This window comes from Sorex fumeus, unplaced genomic scaffold, assembly GCF_029834395.1.
Source record: "Sorex fumeus unplaced genomic scaffold, SorFum_2.1 ptg000006l, whole genome shotgun sequence".
NCBI lineage: Eukaryota > Metazoa > Chordata > Mammalia > Eulipotyphla > Soricidae > Sorex > Sorex fumeus.
In genome coordinates this window covers 56825729-56838738 of record NW_026606063.1, presented here as the reverse complement: position 1 = coordinate 56838738, position 13010 = coordinate 56825729, and the positions used below count along the sequence as shown (strand labels likewise).

The window sequence follows — 13010 nt, the reverse complement described above, 5'->3', positions numbered from 1 at the left end:
CTCAGATCATCAGGAATCTAAAACTCCACTGTCAGTACCCACAAATCTCTTAAGAACAATGGGAAGCAAAGGGATTTATCTACTCCAGCAGACTGGGACATAAATCCAGCCAGACAAATCTTCAAATTCATCAAAATTATCAAGTTTGGTCAAGGAGGACTTCAAATAAACACACTATGTGACAGAAATGGAAATTAAGAAATCACTGGAAGAGAAATTCAATCAGCTCAAATAATCAATTTAGAGTACAAGAATCCACAGAAATAGAATAGGAGTTAAAGAATATAACAGAAACAACAGCAACAAAACTGAATGCTGGGAGCCTGTCTTACAAGCCAAATTTACAAGACAAAATATTAACACTCAATAAAATGAAGTGGCAAAAGCAAAGAGAAGTAAAAGAACTGAAGCAAATTTAAGATACTTAATGGATTGACAGGAAAAGGAATAATCTCCAAATTACAGAGAGGGGAAAATGAGAAAGGGGAAGAATGATCAGTGGAAGAAAGTGCACAGAGCTTCTACTGTCTCTGGAGGAAAGTTACTGCACAGACTCAAGAGGACCACCAAGTGCCAAACAAAATAGACTGAAAATGAACAAACCAAGACGCACTGTAATCTACATGGCAAAAACAAACAAAAAAAGAATCACAACAGATCTTACATATGAAATCATACAAGTAAGAAAAGAGAATAACATAATCAAAATACTAAATAAAAAAATGTTCAACCTAGAGTCCACCACCTTGCAAAACTGTCATTTATATTTGAGGGAGGGAAAAAAACATTCTCAGACAAATAAGAACTGGCAATAGATGTCACTGTCACTGTCCTCCCATTGTTCATCGATTTGCTCAAGTGAGCCCAGTAATGTCTCCATCGGGAGATATGTTACTGTGTTTGGCATATCGAATACGTCATGGGTAGCTTGCCAGACTTTGCTGTGCAGGCGAGATACTCTCGGTAGCTTGCTGGGCTCTCCGAGAGGGGCGGAGGAATCAAACTCGGTAGACCATGTTGGCCGCTTGCAAGGCTAATGCCCTACCTGCTGTGCTATTATCGCTCCAGCCCTGGCAAACTTAAAAAACAAAACAAAACAAAACAAAAAAACACCAAACTCCACACAGAAAAAGATGGGATCAAAATCCTTTGTATAAACAATCTCTATGTGTCAATGGACTGGAATCCCCCATTCAAAGGCATAGAGTAATAGGATGGATAAAGAAACAAAACCCAACCTTCTGCATACAGGAAACTTATCTCAATTTGCAAGATAAACAGAAGCTCAGTGAAAGGATAGGAAACTTTTACACAAGCTAAAGAAGTGGGGAAAGGCTGGGACAGCTAAACTTATATCAGACCAAATATCTTTCAAGTTAAATAAGAAACAGGGATAGAAACTATGTTATACTGATTAAGGGACCAGTAGAACAGGAGGCCCTGGTGCTTATCAACACATATGCACCTAATGAAGGAGCAAAAAAATTTATGAAAGTACTTCTCACAGTACGGAAAAAGCACATTGATTGAAATATAGCAGTTGTGGGAGATTTCAACACTCCACTTTCACCAGTGTATATATATACTAGAGAGAGAATCATTAAGTAAAAAAGAGCCCTAAACGAAGAACTGGAAGAATTAGGACTTATATATACAGGGCTCTCTATCCTCAAAATAACCGAATACACATTCTTCTCAGGACAGACTACATATTAAGACATAAGGCAAATATACTAAAGTCACAAATCAGAGATTTCATCAAGCATCTTCTCAGATTACATGATGGTTTCTTGATCATTTGACTTCCCGTTAATCACTGATTTGCTTGAGCAGGCGCCAGTAACGTCTCCATTTGTCCCTGCTGTGAGCTAGTGTAGCCCAATGGTGTGTGTCCGTTCTAGGAACACCAAGAGCCTCAAACCAATTGTTCAGGGTCTTGACGAAGAAGTCTGACCATCTGGTAGGTGGGCAGCAACGCGGTCTTTTGACATCCTGTGGAATCCAGTTGATAACGGCTCTAGTCCAGCGATTGTCTCCAAATATTTGGAAACATGAGGGTAAACTGAACAAAATCCTGCTAAGTAACTGGTTTAGAGGAAATCAAAGAATAAAAATTCCTTGAAACACATGAGACAAACTACCAGAACCTATGGAACACAACAAAAGCAGTGCAAAGGTGGAAATTTATAGCAATCCAGGCCTATGTGAGCAAAGAAGAAAAAGTCTAAATAAATAACGTAAGTATTCATCTTAAGAATCTAGGAAAAAAATGGATCCCAAAACTAGCAGCAGAAGGAAGGAACTTTTGTTTTTAAACCAGCAGAAATCATTGACGTAGAAATCAAGACACAAAAGGTCTTGATTTATATTCACAGAACCAGTTTCTTGGTAGATAAACTTCTGAGGAAAATAAAGAGAAGTAAAAAACAAAAATATCCTTGGGTATTATTCTATCAAATCACTGTATCACTGTCCTCCCGTTGTTCATCGATTTACTCCAGCAGGCCAGTAACATTGTGAGACTTGTTACTGTGTTTGGCATATCGAATATGTCACGGGTAGCTTGCCAGGCTTTGCCATACAGGCGAGATACTCTCAGTAGCTTGCCGGGATCTCCGAGAGGAGCGGAGGAATCGAACTCGGGTCGGCCAGGTTGGCTGCGTGCAAGGCAAACGCCCTATCTGCTGTGCTATCGTTCCAGCCCATTCTACCAAATAATTTTAGGTATTACAAACTTAAACTATATAACAAAATTCTTTATAAACATAGATAACTTTTAGAAAAAGTTAGAAATCACTAGAAAATCTGCATCCAATTTAATCAGCCTCTGCAAAAGACACTCCAAGTAAGACATTTGCTGTATGATGAATATAAACTGCTAATTAATTTGTATCAGTAAAGATGGCTTCGGCTATTTCTCAGAAGTTAACTGCTGAGGCATTTTTCTAATGCAAACCTGGGGTCACTCTCAGTGTAGCTTGGGGAGTTCAGGGCCATTCTTGCAGGTACAAACCTGACAGTGCCATGCGCAGGTCCAGCAGTGTTTGGGGAGAATACTACAGGGATTAAATGCAGGTCACTGGCAATGATAAGCATGCACTCTACTATTTGAGCTGGCTCCCTGCTCCCGAAACTGTTTTTAACTAGTACATATTTTGATCCAAATGTACTACCATAATTATATAGGGGGAAAAATCCTTAATTTTAAATGCAGGTTTGATTTACAAGAAAGATAAAGTATATTGGAATAAACCAAGAACCAAGGCAGCAAAAAACTTGAAACACTGAAAACTGAATACTAAGAGAAATTCTGTTTTTCAGAAATATTTATTGAAGCACCATGATTTACAAAGTTATACATAATAGAGTTATCTTAGGCATAACACACTCCAACACCAATCCTACCACCAACGTCCAGATTCCCTCACACTCCTCAGCCTACCCACTTGACAAGTATATAACACATTTATTTAATATTACTTGGTCCAATAAAACTTAAAGAAATGGCAAATAGAATTATCTTCTCAGAGAACCTGGCAGGCTACTGAAAGTATCCTGCCCGCATTTATGCCTGACTGGGAACACCTGTAAAGGTGATTAGAGGCTGTCCCAAAAGTCTCCATCCCTCTCAGAGAGCCCAGCAAGCTACCTAGAGTATCCCGACCGCACAGCAGAAGCTGGCAAGCTACCCGTGGCATACTCGATATGCCAAAAACTGTAACAATGATGGTCCTCATTCCCCTGTCCCTGAAAGAGCCCCCAATATGTCATCGGGCTACACTAGCATGTGACAGGGACAAATGGAGACGTTACTGGCACCCACTCGAGCAACTCAATGAACAATGGGTTGATAGTGATAGTGATCTTTGGACTTTGTCATTTGCAGTATAATGTATCTTTTAAGTTTTCTAATTTGGCCTATTTTCACTGGGACGGGGATACACATAAACACACACACACACACACACACACACACACACACGACTACATACACGCTCTTGATCTCAGTGTCCATATCCTCAACTCATATAGTTCTTATCTACATTCTTATCTATGATCTCTTTATCTTTTTCTACATCACATTTGCCTTTCTGTTCTTCAGGGACTCCAATGGTTCTTATGTTGTTCCTCTTGAACTTATCCCATAGTTCTCTGATGCACTGTTCATTTTTTTTAGGCTATTTTCCATTTTCTGCTATCTCCTTCTCATCATCTTAGGGCTCCCCAATCTTTTGTACAGCTTCTGTTATTCTTCTGTTAGAGTTTCTATTGCCTTTTTAAAAATATCAACTACCAAATTCTTCATTTCTGATTGGTTTTTAATTTCGACTCTCATACTTTCTTGTGCTTTGCTGACTACCTGCACTATCTTTTCTTTGAACTCATTGAACATCCTTGTTATAGTGTCACTAAAGACACTTTCTGAGAATTTACTGCTGTTGTTTATGTCTTTGGTGATACTGTTTTCACTCATTGAACTTGGGATTCTGTGTACTTTCCCTTTTGGTGTTTCAGTGTTCTTGTTGTGTTGGGGGTGAGTATTCATAGTTACCACCCCTGAAAGACACTGAAGGATTAAGCTGAGATTATTGTATTCTCTGCCTGTCATAAAATGACAAGAAGAATAGCTGTGAGCAGCACGTCATTTCTTGAGTAGATCTGTGATGCAGTCACTTATGTGGCTACGTGCTTCAGGAGCTGTAATGTGGGCACTTAATACCTATAGGTCAGGTGTGGAGGCTGCTAGGGAAGGGCTCTGCCTCCGGTTCTGGAATAGGCCCAGAAATATCAGCTAGAGGCAGGCCTCACCTAGTATGGTGGTGCAGCAAGCAGAGGACAGCTGAATGCAAACAGAAATTAAAGAGACAAATCAACAGAAAGACATTCTGTGTTCACAGACTATAAGACAAAACTGTTCAACACTACCCAAAGCAACCTAAGGGGTTGACACAACTCCTACCAATCCACAACAGCTTTTCTTCTATGTAGAAAAATCTTTTCTAAATTCTACACAGTATCACAAACCCCATAGTCAAAATAACTCAAAAAATCAATGACTTCCTTAGTACCTTACTGATTTTAAAGCATATTAACAAAGTTAGAGACATCAAAGCAGTGTAGAAATGGCATAAAGAAAAATAAAAGGTCAAAGAAATAGAAGCAACAGAAATACACTTTCTCAAAAATGGCGACTTGAAACATTCCAAGCCACTCAATAAAAAGGTAAAAGACAATCTCTCCAACCAATGATGCTAGGAAAACTAAATGCCCACATACAAAGAAATTAATTGGAACCTTTCTCAATCTACATATAAAAAATCAATTTAAAAAGCTCAAAGAACAAATTGTAAAACCCATGCTATACAAAAACATGAATAGGACACCAGATCAATACTAGTTCAAGGGGTAAAGTGTTTGCCTTGCATATGGCTGACCTCAGTTGGAGCTCCAGCATCCTTTATGGTCCCCCAAACCCTGTCAGGAGCAAGTCTTGAGTAATGCTGGGTGTGATCCACAAACAATAGGATTGTTTTTTAAATTTTTTAAAATTTTTTATTAGTGAAACATCATGAGGTACAGTTGTAGACTAACCAACTTTCATGCTAGGGTTTCAGTTATACAATAATCGAGTACCCATCCCTCCACCAGTGCCCATTCTCCACCACCAATGATCCTAGTAGCCCTCCTACCCCCACACCCCATCCCCCTACCCACCCCACCTCTGTGGCAGGGCATTCCCTGATATTAGGTATTACAAACTTAAACTATATAACAAAATTCTTTATAAATATAGATAACTTTTAGAAATAAAAACAACTGACTTGAAAACTGGGCAAAGAACTTGAATATTTCTAGAAACTTTAACTAAATGATGTACCAACGGCCAATAATCACATGAAAAGATATTCAAGAATATTAATTATTACATGAATGCAAATAAAAACACTAAGCTATCACCTTACATTAGGATTGAGCATTATAATAATTTTCTTTTCTTAAGCACAGTAACAGGCTAGAGAGGTAGCAGCTGACCTGGATTAGATCCCCAGCACCACCCATGTTCCCTCAAGCCCTACAGGAGTGATCTCTGAGCACAGGTCAAGGAGTAAGTACTGAGTCCGCTAAGTGTGGCCCAAAAGAAAGAAAGAAAGAATGAAAGAAAAAGAAAGAAGGAAAGAAAGAGTAACCAGTGTTGTAAGGATGTAGAGACAATTGTACAAGGCTGGTAGGTGCAGCTGCTATGGAAAACAGTATGGCAGTTGCTCCAAAAATTAAAAATAGAACTACCATATGATCCTACAATCCTGCTTACGGTTAGGAGTCCCCCAAAATTAAGCATAATCTCAAAGAGATATTTGCAAACCCATGTTCAGAGTACTTTTATTAATAGCCAAGAAGTGGAAGCATCACCTTCCCCCAAATTATTAATGGGTAATTGGATAAACAAATTGGATTAACAGCATATACACAGAATAACATTCAACCTTTAAGAAAGAAATCCTGTTATATTCTGCATCATGCTAAATCTTGAGGGCACTGTACTAAGTGAAACAAGTCAGCCACAAAGACAAACCCTGCTGATTCTACTCAGAAAGTGTCAAAAGTAGTCAAGAAAGGAGTTTCAGATTGGCAACATGAAAAAGTCCTGGAGATCAGCTGCAGAATAAGGTGAATATACTAACTTCTATGAACTGTATGCTTAAACGTGGTAAGATGACAAATTTTGTGATTTTTAACCCCCTGTTATTTAGAAATCAATAGACAAATAAAGCAGGTCTGACTTTATGGTGACAATTGTGGCTGAACATGTCAAGGAACCTCGTAGACCTAATCGGATATTTTTCACTTCTATTTTCTAAGTGCTGTTTGCAACAAAATGAAATCAAGCAAAGAGTTGTGGCTACCTAAAAAATCTTTGCTTCAGTAGTTTAAAGCAATCACATAAAAATAAAAGAAAAACTAATATAATATTACAGATGAAACTAATGACCACCTAATCCAAAAATATTTCATTAAAAAAAAAAAAGAACACAAAAGTACCAAAAATGCACTACTTCTGGAACTCCTGGGCTTCTAAAGACTAAAATATATTCCTACTATCAAAAGTTGATACCACCATACAGCCCTTTGATTATCAATAGTTTTTATGCCTATCCCATATGTCTAGGTGAGTACTAAGCAACACTCTTTAGTACTCATTTACACAAAAAAGGCAATTTAACTTCATCTTAACCTAAGCATTACACAAAGTATCCACATCAACAAAAACAAGGGAGCTTCTATACCAAAAATCTGTGTTCTGGATTAGTTACTGATGAGTTTGGATGAAGAGGCTCCCAGGCAATGCTCAGGAAACCTGGGGAGCCATTCCCAGTGATACTCACCTAAATGGTATAACAGCTCAACCAACACGCAGGCCAAATGATCTGATGTTGCTCACGCCCAATACCAAAGACCATCAGACAAGACCTGATGGTAAGGGGCCAAAGGTTACATTTGTGGTGCTTGGGGGCCAGGTGGTATGGAAATCAAATTTGAAGCTTCAAGCAAGAAAAGCATATGCAGTAGCCCTTAGAGTTATCTCTAAGGTCTCTGGTTTCCTTTCAAGAATATGCATGATCTCGAGCCAGAGCAATACTACAGCAGGCAGGGCACTTGCCTTGCATGTGGCAAACCTAGATTTAATCCTCAGGACCCCTACAAAACCAGGTATCTCTCGAACACTGCCAAGAGTGATCCCTGAGTACAGAGTCAAGAGTAAGTCCTGAGCACTGCAGGAATGACCCAAAAAGAAACAAAAAGAATATGCACAATCCATAATGGTCTATGTCTCCTTTAATAGCAAGTTGGTAAAAAGTGACACTATGCCTAGGAATACTTTTAAAGTGTGTTTCACCTGAATATGTAATACTCTAATTCTACATGAATTATGAAATCAGCTCTTTCTCCGGTTAATAATATAGTATCACAAAATCAAGCACCTTAAGTACTCACTCAGGATTATAAAGTATGGCTCTTAAGACAGGAAGCTTGGATAAGATTCTAGCTCAGAAATCTACCAGCATGGAGCTGGAGAGAGAGTACGGCATAGTAGGGCAGGTATAGCATTTGCCTTGATTTTATTTGGGGGGGAGGGGGACGACCCAGGTTTGATTACCAGCATCCTGTATGGTCCCTGAGCCCTGCCAGGAGTATCTCCTGAATGCAGAGTCAGGAGGTGGGTATGGCCCAAAACAAAACAAACAAAATCTACCAGCAATGTTGTCTTGGGAATATTAATTTCTCTGTTCCTGTTCTGTGGTCTATATAAATAGGGGTTTTATAAGTATCTAAAGTACTAAAACCTGGAAAGTTAAAGCTCTGGCTTAAAGTAAGTATACAGTACATATTTTAGTTACAAGGGACCATGATTATAAGGGACCATAAAACAAAGGTAAGGAGGAAAACAATGATCCTGTTTTGACATTCTACATAGCACTGCACTGTCCTCCCATTGTTCATTGATTTGCTCGAGAGGGCACCAGTAATGTCTCACAACAAATTGTTAGACTTGTTGTTACTGTTTTTGGCATATCGAATACATCACGGGGAGCTTGCCAGGCTTTGTACTGTTATGAAAGAATTCTTCCACATAGCTGCATCCTGTTCAGAGTTTTACTCTTTCAGGTATGATAAGGGTAGGATAGGATAATTTTAAGCAAATCTTCATTCAAGATTTGCTTGAATGTCATGCAAATCACGCTACCACAATCGACAACCAAAAAGTATTACTGAACTAAACCCAAAAATAGTTATTAATAGTTAAAAGCAAATAACCTTGAATGTCAGTGGGGTTAGGGTTGTGGCTCAGTGGTAGAGCACTTGCCCTACATGTATGTGTGGTGAGGGGTTCAACTCCTGGTAGCACCAAAACAAACAAGAGGGTTTTTTGGTTTGTTTTGTTTTGTTTTGTTATAAGTACAACAACAAAAAACAAACAAGAGCAAAAACAACAAATACTGAGTGCCAAGAGCCAGGAATGTGGTTCAGGGGTCAGAAATTTGGTTCAAGTGCTATAGCACATAGGTTGCATGTGTTAGGTCCTGAATTTGATCCCTGGTACCAACATGGCCCCCTGAGCAACTCAGGTATGAATTCCCAAAGCCATGAGGTGTGGCCCCCACAACAATGAAAATAAAATAATAATAATAATAAAAAAAGAATGCCTGTAACTGCAGATACTGACAGAGATTCTTAAAATTCCAGTTTGATGGATAAAGAACCATCAAACTTTAAACAACTAAGTAAATATTTGATTCAGTTCAAAAAGAATGGTAGTGGAATAACAATACAAACTGCACACAGGTGAAGGCCAGCGGAAAGGGGTAACAACACTTTTGGGGAAAATGTATTTTGTGGCCCACCAGATACTAAATTTGTGGTATCACAATCATGTAAGACAATTAGTCTTTTTTCTGTTTGTTTTTGGGCCATACTTGGTGGTGCTTAGGGCTTGCTCCTGACTCTGTGCTCAGGGATCACTTCTGATGGTTCCAAAGAAGCACAGAAGGTGCTGGGAACTGAATCTGGGTTGGCCACATGCAAAGCATTCTCTTTGCCTGCTGTATTATCCTTCTGGCCCCAAGAAAATCAATCTTGATTCTCCAGTTTATTCAGAAAAAAATACCATAATTTGACCAGCAAGAAGACTGAAAGGATATAGGCCAGTTATGGAGCTACCATTAAAGATCTTTTGATGGGGCCTGAGCAATTAGTAGGCCATCTGCCTTGCCCGCAGTTGACCTGCGTTTGATCAGGCATCCTATACGGTCCCCCGAGCCTAGCTAGGAGTCATCTCTGAATGCAGAGCCAGGAGTAGTCCCTGAGCATTGTTGGATGAGGACAAAAACAAAAACAACAAAAAGACCACCCACCCAAACAACCCTTACAAAGATCAGACGATTAGTACCAAATCTATGATAGGTAAGAAGGCCTATGTGCTGTACTAGCATAACTACAATCAACATCTACTTTGTTTCTTTGTTAATTGATGCACCATTGGCTTACAATACTATGCATATCTTACATAGCTGCTCTGTTCATACAAATGTAACTTGGGCCACAAAAGATGTTGACTCTGCCCGAACCAGTTAGGTGATTCAACCACATTGTCTCCTACTTCACACTGGCAACTTTTCTCCTTACCTGGCACTGACATTCATGGGTCTAAAAGCACTAAAAGCTGTACACTATGCAAAAGAGAAATCAGCAAACATGACTTAGATAGACATTTCTCAATCAAGGGATTTGTTTACTTAACTATACAGAGAATTAGCATATCAAATGACTTTTGGAAAAATAAGCAGAAAAAATGATACAAATTCAATGTTTTATTACACTCAATCATTATTTCATTTCCCTCAGTTAATGGCCCATCACACTCTAACAAGTGTAACATGCCTACGTTTGCTTGGCACTGGACAATGTAAGCCTAGGAAAAGCAGAGCAAGGGCACAATACCTGCCAAGGTCTACTTTAAGCATAAGGAACATTCCGATAGTTGTACTATTTTAGGTTGCCAGAGCGGGCCACCACGGTCACATATAAGAACACCCATCTATAAGCAATGATAAACAACTTTAGTCCACCTAACTAGTCCTAAAGCAGCAACACAGAACCGTTTTATTCTGGAAATATTCTTGCCTTTCAATTAACCACTTCTATAGATGGCAATCTTTTGCATAATCTCTACCTATGTAAAACCAGACTGCGGGTTATATGGAATAGTTACACAAAGGAATGCAACATTCTGAACAAAAATAAACAGTAAAATTGCACTTTAACACTAGTATGATTTGCATTTGCGGCTGCCGTTAGCAACAATAAAAAGCAAATGCCTTTGGTCAACAACCTAAAGTTACTGTGGCAACAAATTATTTTCTTGCAGTGGCAGTTTAGTGTGAAAGGAAACTAAATAACAAGTTTTGCATATTAGCTCTTTGAAAAGGCTGCGCTTTCTTCACTATATTACCACTGTTACAACTAACTTTCTTTCCTAGGTCGGAAAACAGGTAGAGCCAACAGAATTACACTGATTTGGTCTTCAAGGTGGCAACATAATGTTCAACCCTGTAAAACGCACCGGTCTGCAGCCTCACAATACAGACGAGAGCTTTTTAAATAGGGGCAAACTGCTAGCTATAAATTATAAAGGTTCACAAACTGGAAGTTTGACTTGGCGCCCCCCCCCGTCTCCCCTGAACCCCCCCCACCCGTCTCCCCTATCCCCCCCCCCCGCCTCATTAAAACTAATGGCACCAATCAGGTATCTTAAAGTAAGTAACACCTACAAACTGACTTTCGGCGGTTTGCTAGAGGACCGAACTGTACAAGTGCTTCAGATGAAGAATGAGCTAAACACTTGGCAAGGCGGCGGAAGATGAGACAGGGGCGGGAAGCCGAAGAAACAAGTCTCCTCTCGACGAAACGTGTGAACAAATTCAAAGGGAACGTGCGTGAACTGTGCTCGGGAGCCTTTCTCCCCGTCTGGCTGTTTCCACGACATTTTTTAAAAGTGCGCACCGGGTGTGCACGCCGTTAGGAGCCCCGCGTCCCAGGGGGGCCGGGGTGGCGGGCTGCGGGAGAGCGCCCGAAAGCGGACCGGCGACCGGGTCCCCAAAGACGCCCCTCCTCGCCCGCGGGCAGGAGCCAACAAGTTTCCAAACGCCAGTGACAGGAGATCGTGGACACCGCGCGGGGACCGGGCGCAAAGCAAGTCCGTGCGGACGGCGCGGCGACGGGGCACCCGAACGGCAGAGTCCCGACTCGGGACGGGACCCGCAACTTCGCGCCGCGCCGGGCCCCCGCGCCGGTCCACCGTCCGCGCCCCGCGCCGCAGCCCGGCCTCCCGAGGCGCAGCCCGGCAGCGGCCTCCGCGAGGGTGCGGTGACAGCCGCGGGGCCGGGCCCCGGGGGACGCCGGCCGGCCGACACCCACCTTCCTTCTCGGCCCGCGCCGCGGCCACGACGAGGGTCATCACCAGGTGCAGCGCTCCCAGCAGGCCGGCGGCCGCGCTCCGCGGGCCCCCGCCGAGGCTCGCCGCGGACTCCACGCCGGCCCCGGCGGACGTGGACGTGGAGGCGGCGGCGGCTGCAGCTGCTCCTCCTCCCGGCCGCTTCCCCATCCCTGCCGGCCGAGGGCCGCCGCGCTCGAGGTGCAGCGCGGCCCTTCTCGGCGAGGCGGCGGCGGCGGCGGCGGCGGCGGCGGCGCGGGAGCCGTGGTCTGGGCTCTGGCCGCGGCGCCGGCGGCGAGAGCGGTTCCGGGCCCAGGGCTCGGGCTCCAGGCGTGTGTCTGGGTCCGCGCGTCCGTGCGAGCTAGCGTGTCAGTCACCGCCTCGGCCTCGACATCGCCTACGAATAGTCGAAGCGGAGAGGCCCCGGGTCAAGCACGGCGGGCGGCCATACTGGAAACGGGCAAGGGCCGCGGGCACTGGGCGCTGGCCTGCGAGGGGCGGGGCGCCGCGCTGGGGACCGCCCCCGCGGTGCCGTCCCCTCGGTGGCTAGCCAATCACTCTGCCCGCCCCGGACTCCGTGGGCTCCCACTCTGTCTCTCGGGGGCCTAGGACTTCGCCGAACGGGCGGGACAGGGACAGGACAACCAGAGGCCGTCACTGATGCTCCGCGGTCGGGGAGGAGAGAGGCCGGCCCGGGCCCGGCTGCCAGGACTAATGATGGCCGCTCACGCTTCGGGAGGCCGTGACGACGATCACGTGGAGACGGGGCGGTCTCCTTGCGCAGGCGCCGTGGTGCGAGGACGGGTTCGGGGCGGGGCTGCGGGCTTTCTCGGGAGGCGCGGCCGCCTCTGACTCGGGGACAAACCATTGCATCTCCAGCAGTGCAATGCGTGAACCTTCCAGAGAAGTGAGTGCATCCCGACCTCGGGAACCAGAGCGGAGAATCCTTTCCAGTGACGCCTCCTGGTCGCACCTCGGCCACGCAGTCGTCTGGAGAATACCGCTGGCTTGATTCAGT

At 43.3% G+C, this 13010-nt stretch overlaps 1 protein-coding gene across 1 annotated transcript in view; it reads right to left on the bottom strand.

Moving 5' to 3' along the window:
• The window catches only part of TMEM131 (transmembrane protein 131), a 194796-nt gene extending 182366 nt beyond the window's left edge, over positions 1 to 12430 (bottom strand). The window contains exon 1 of the mRNA XM_056123449.1: positions 11977 to 12430. Within this exon, the coding sequence (XP_055979424.1) occupies positions 11977 to 12163 (187 nt within the window). The 5' untranslated portion in view covers positions 12164 to 12430. The remainder of the gene's footprint in view (positions 1 to 11976) is intronic.
• Between the last annotated feature and the right edge of the window lie 580 nt (positions 12431 to 13010).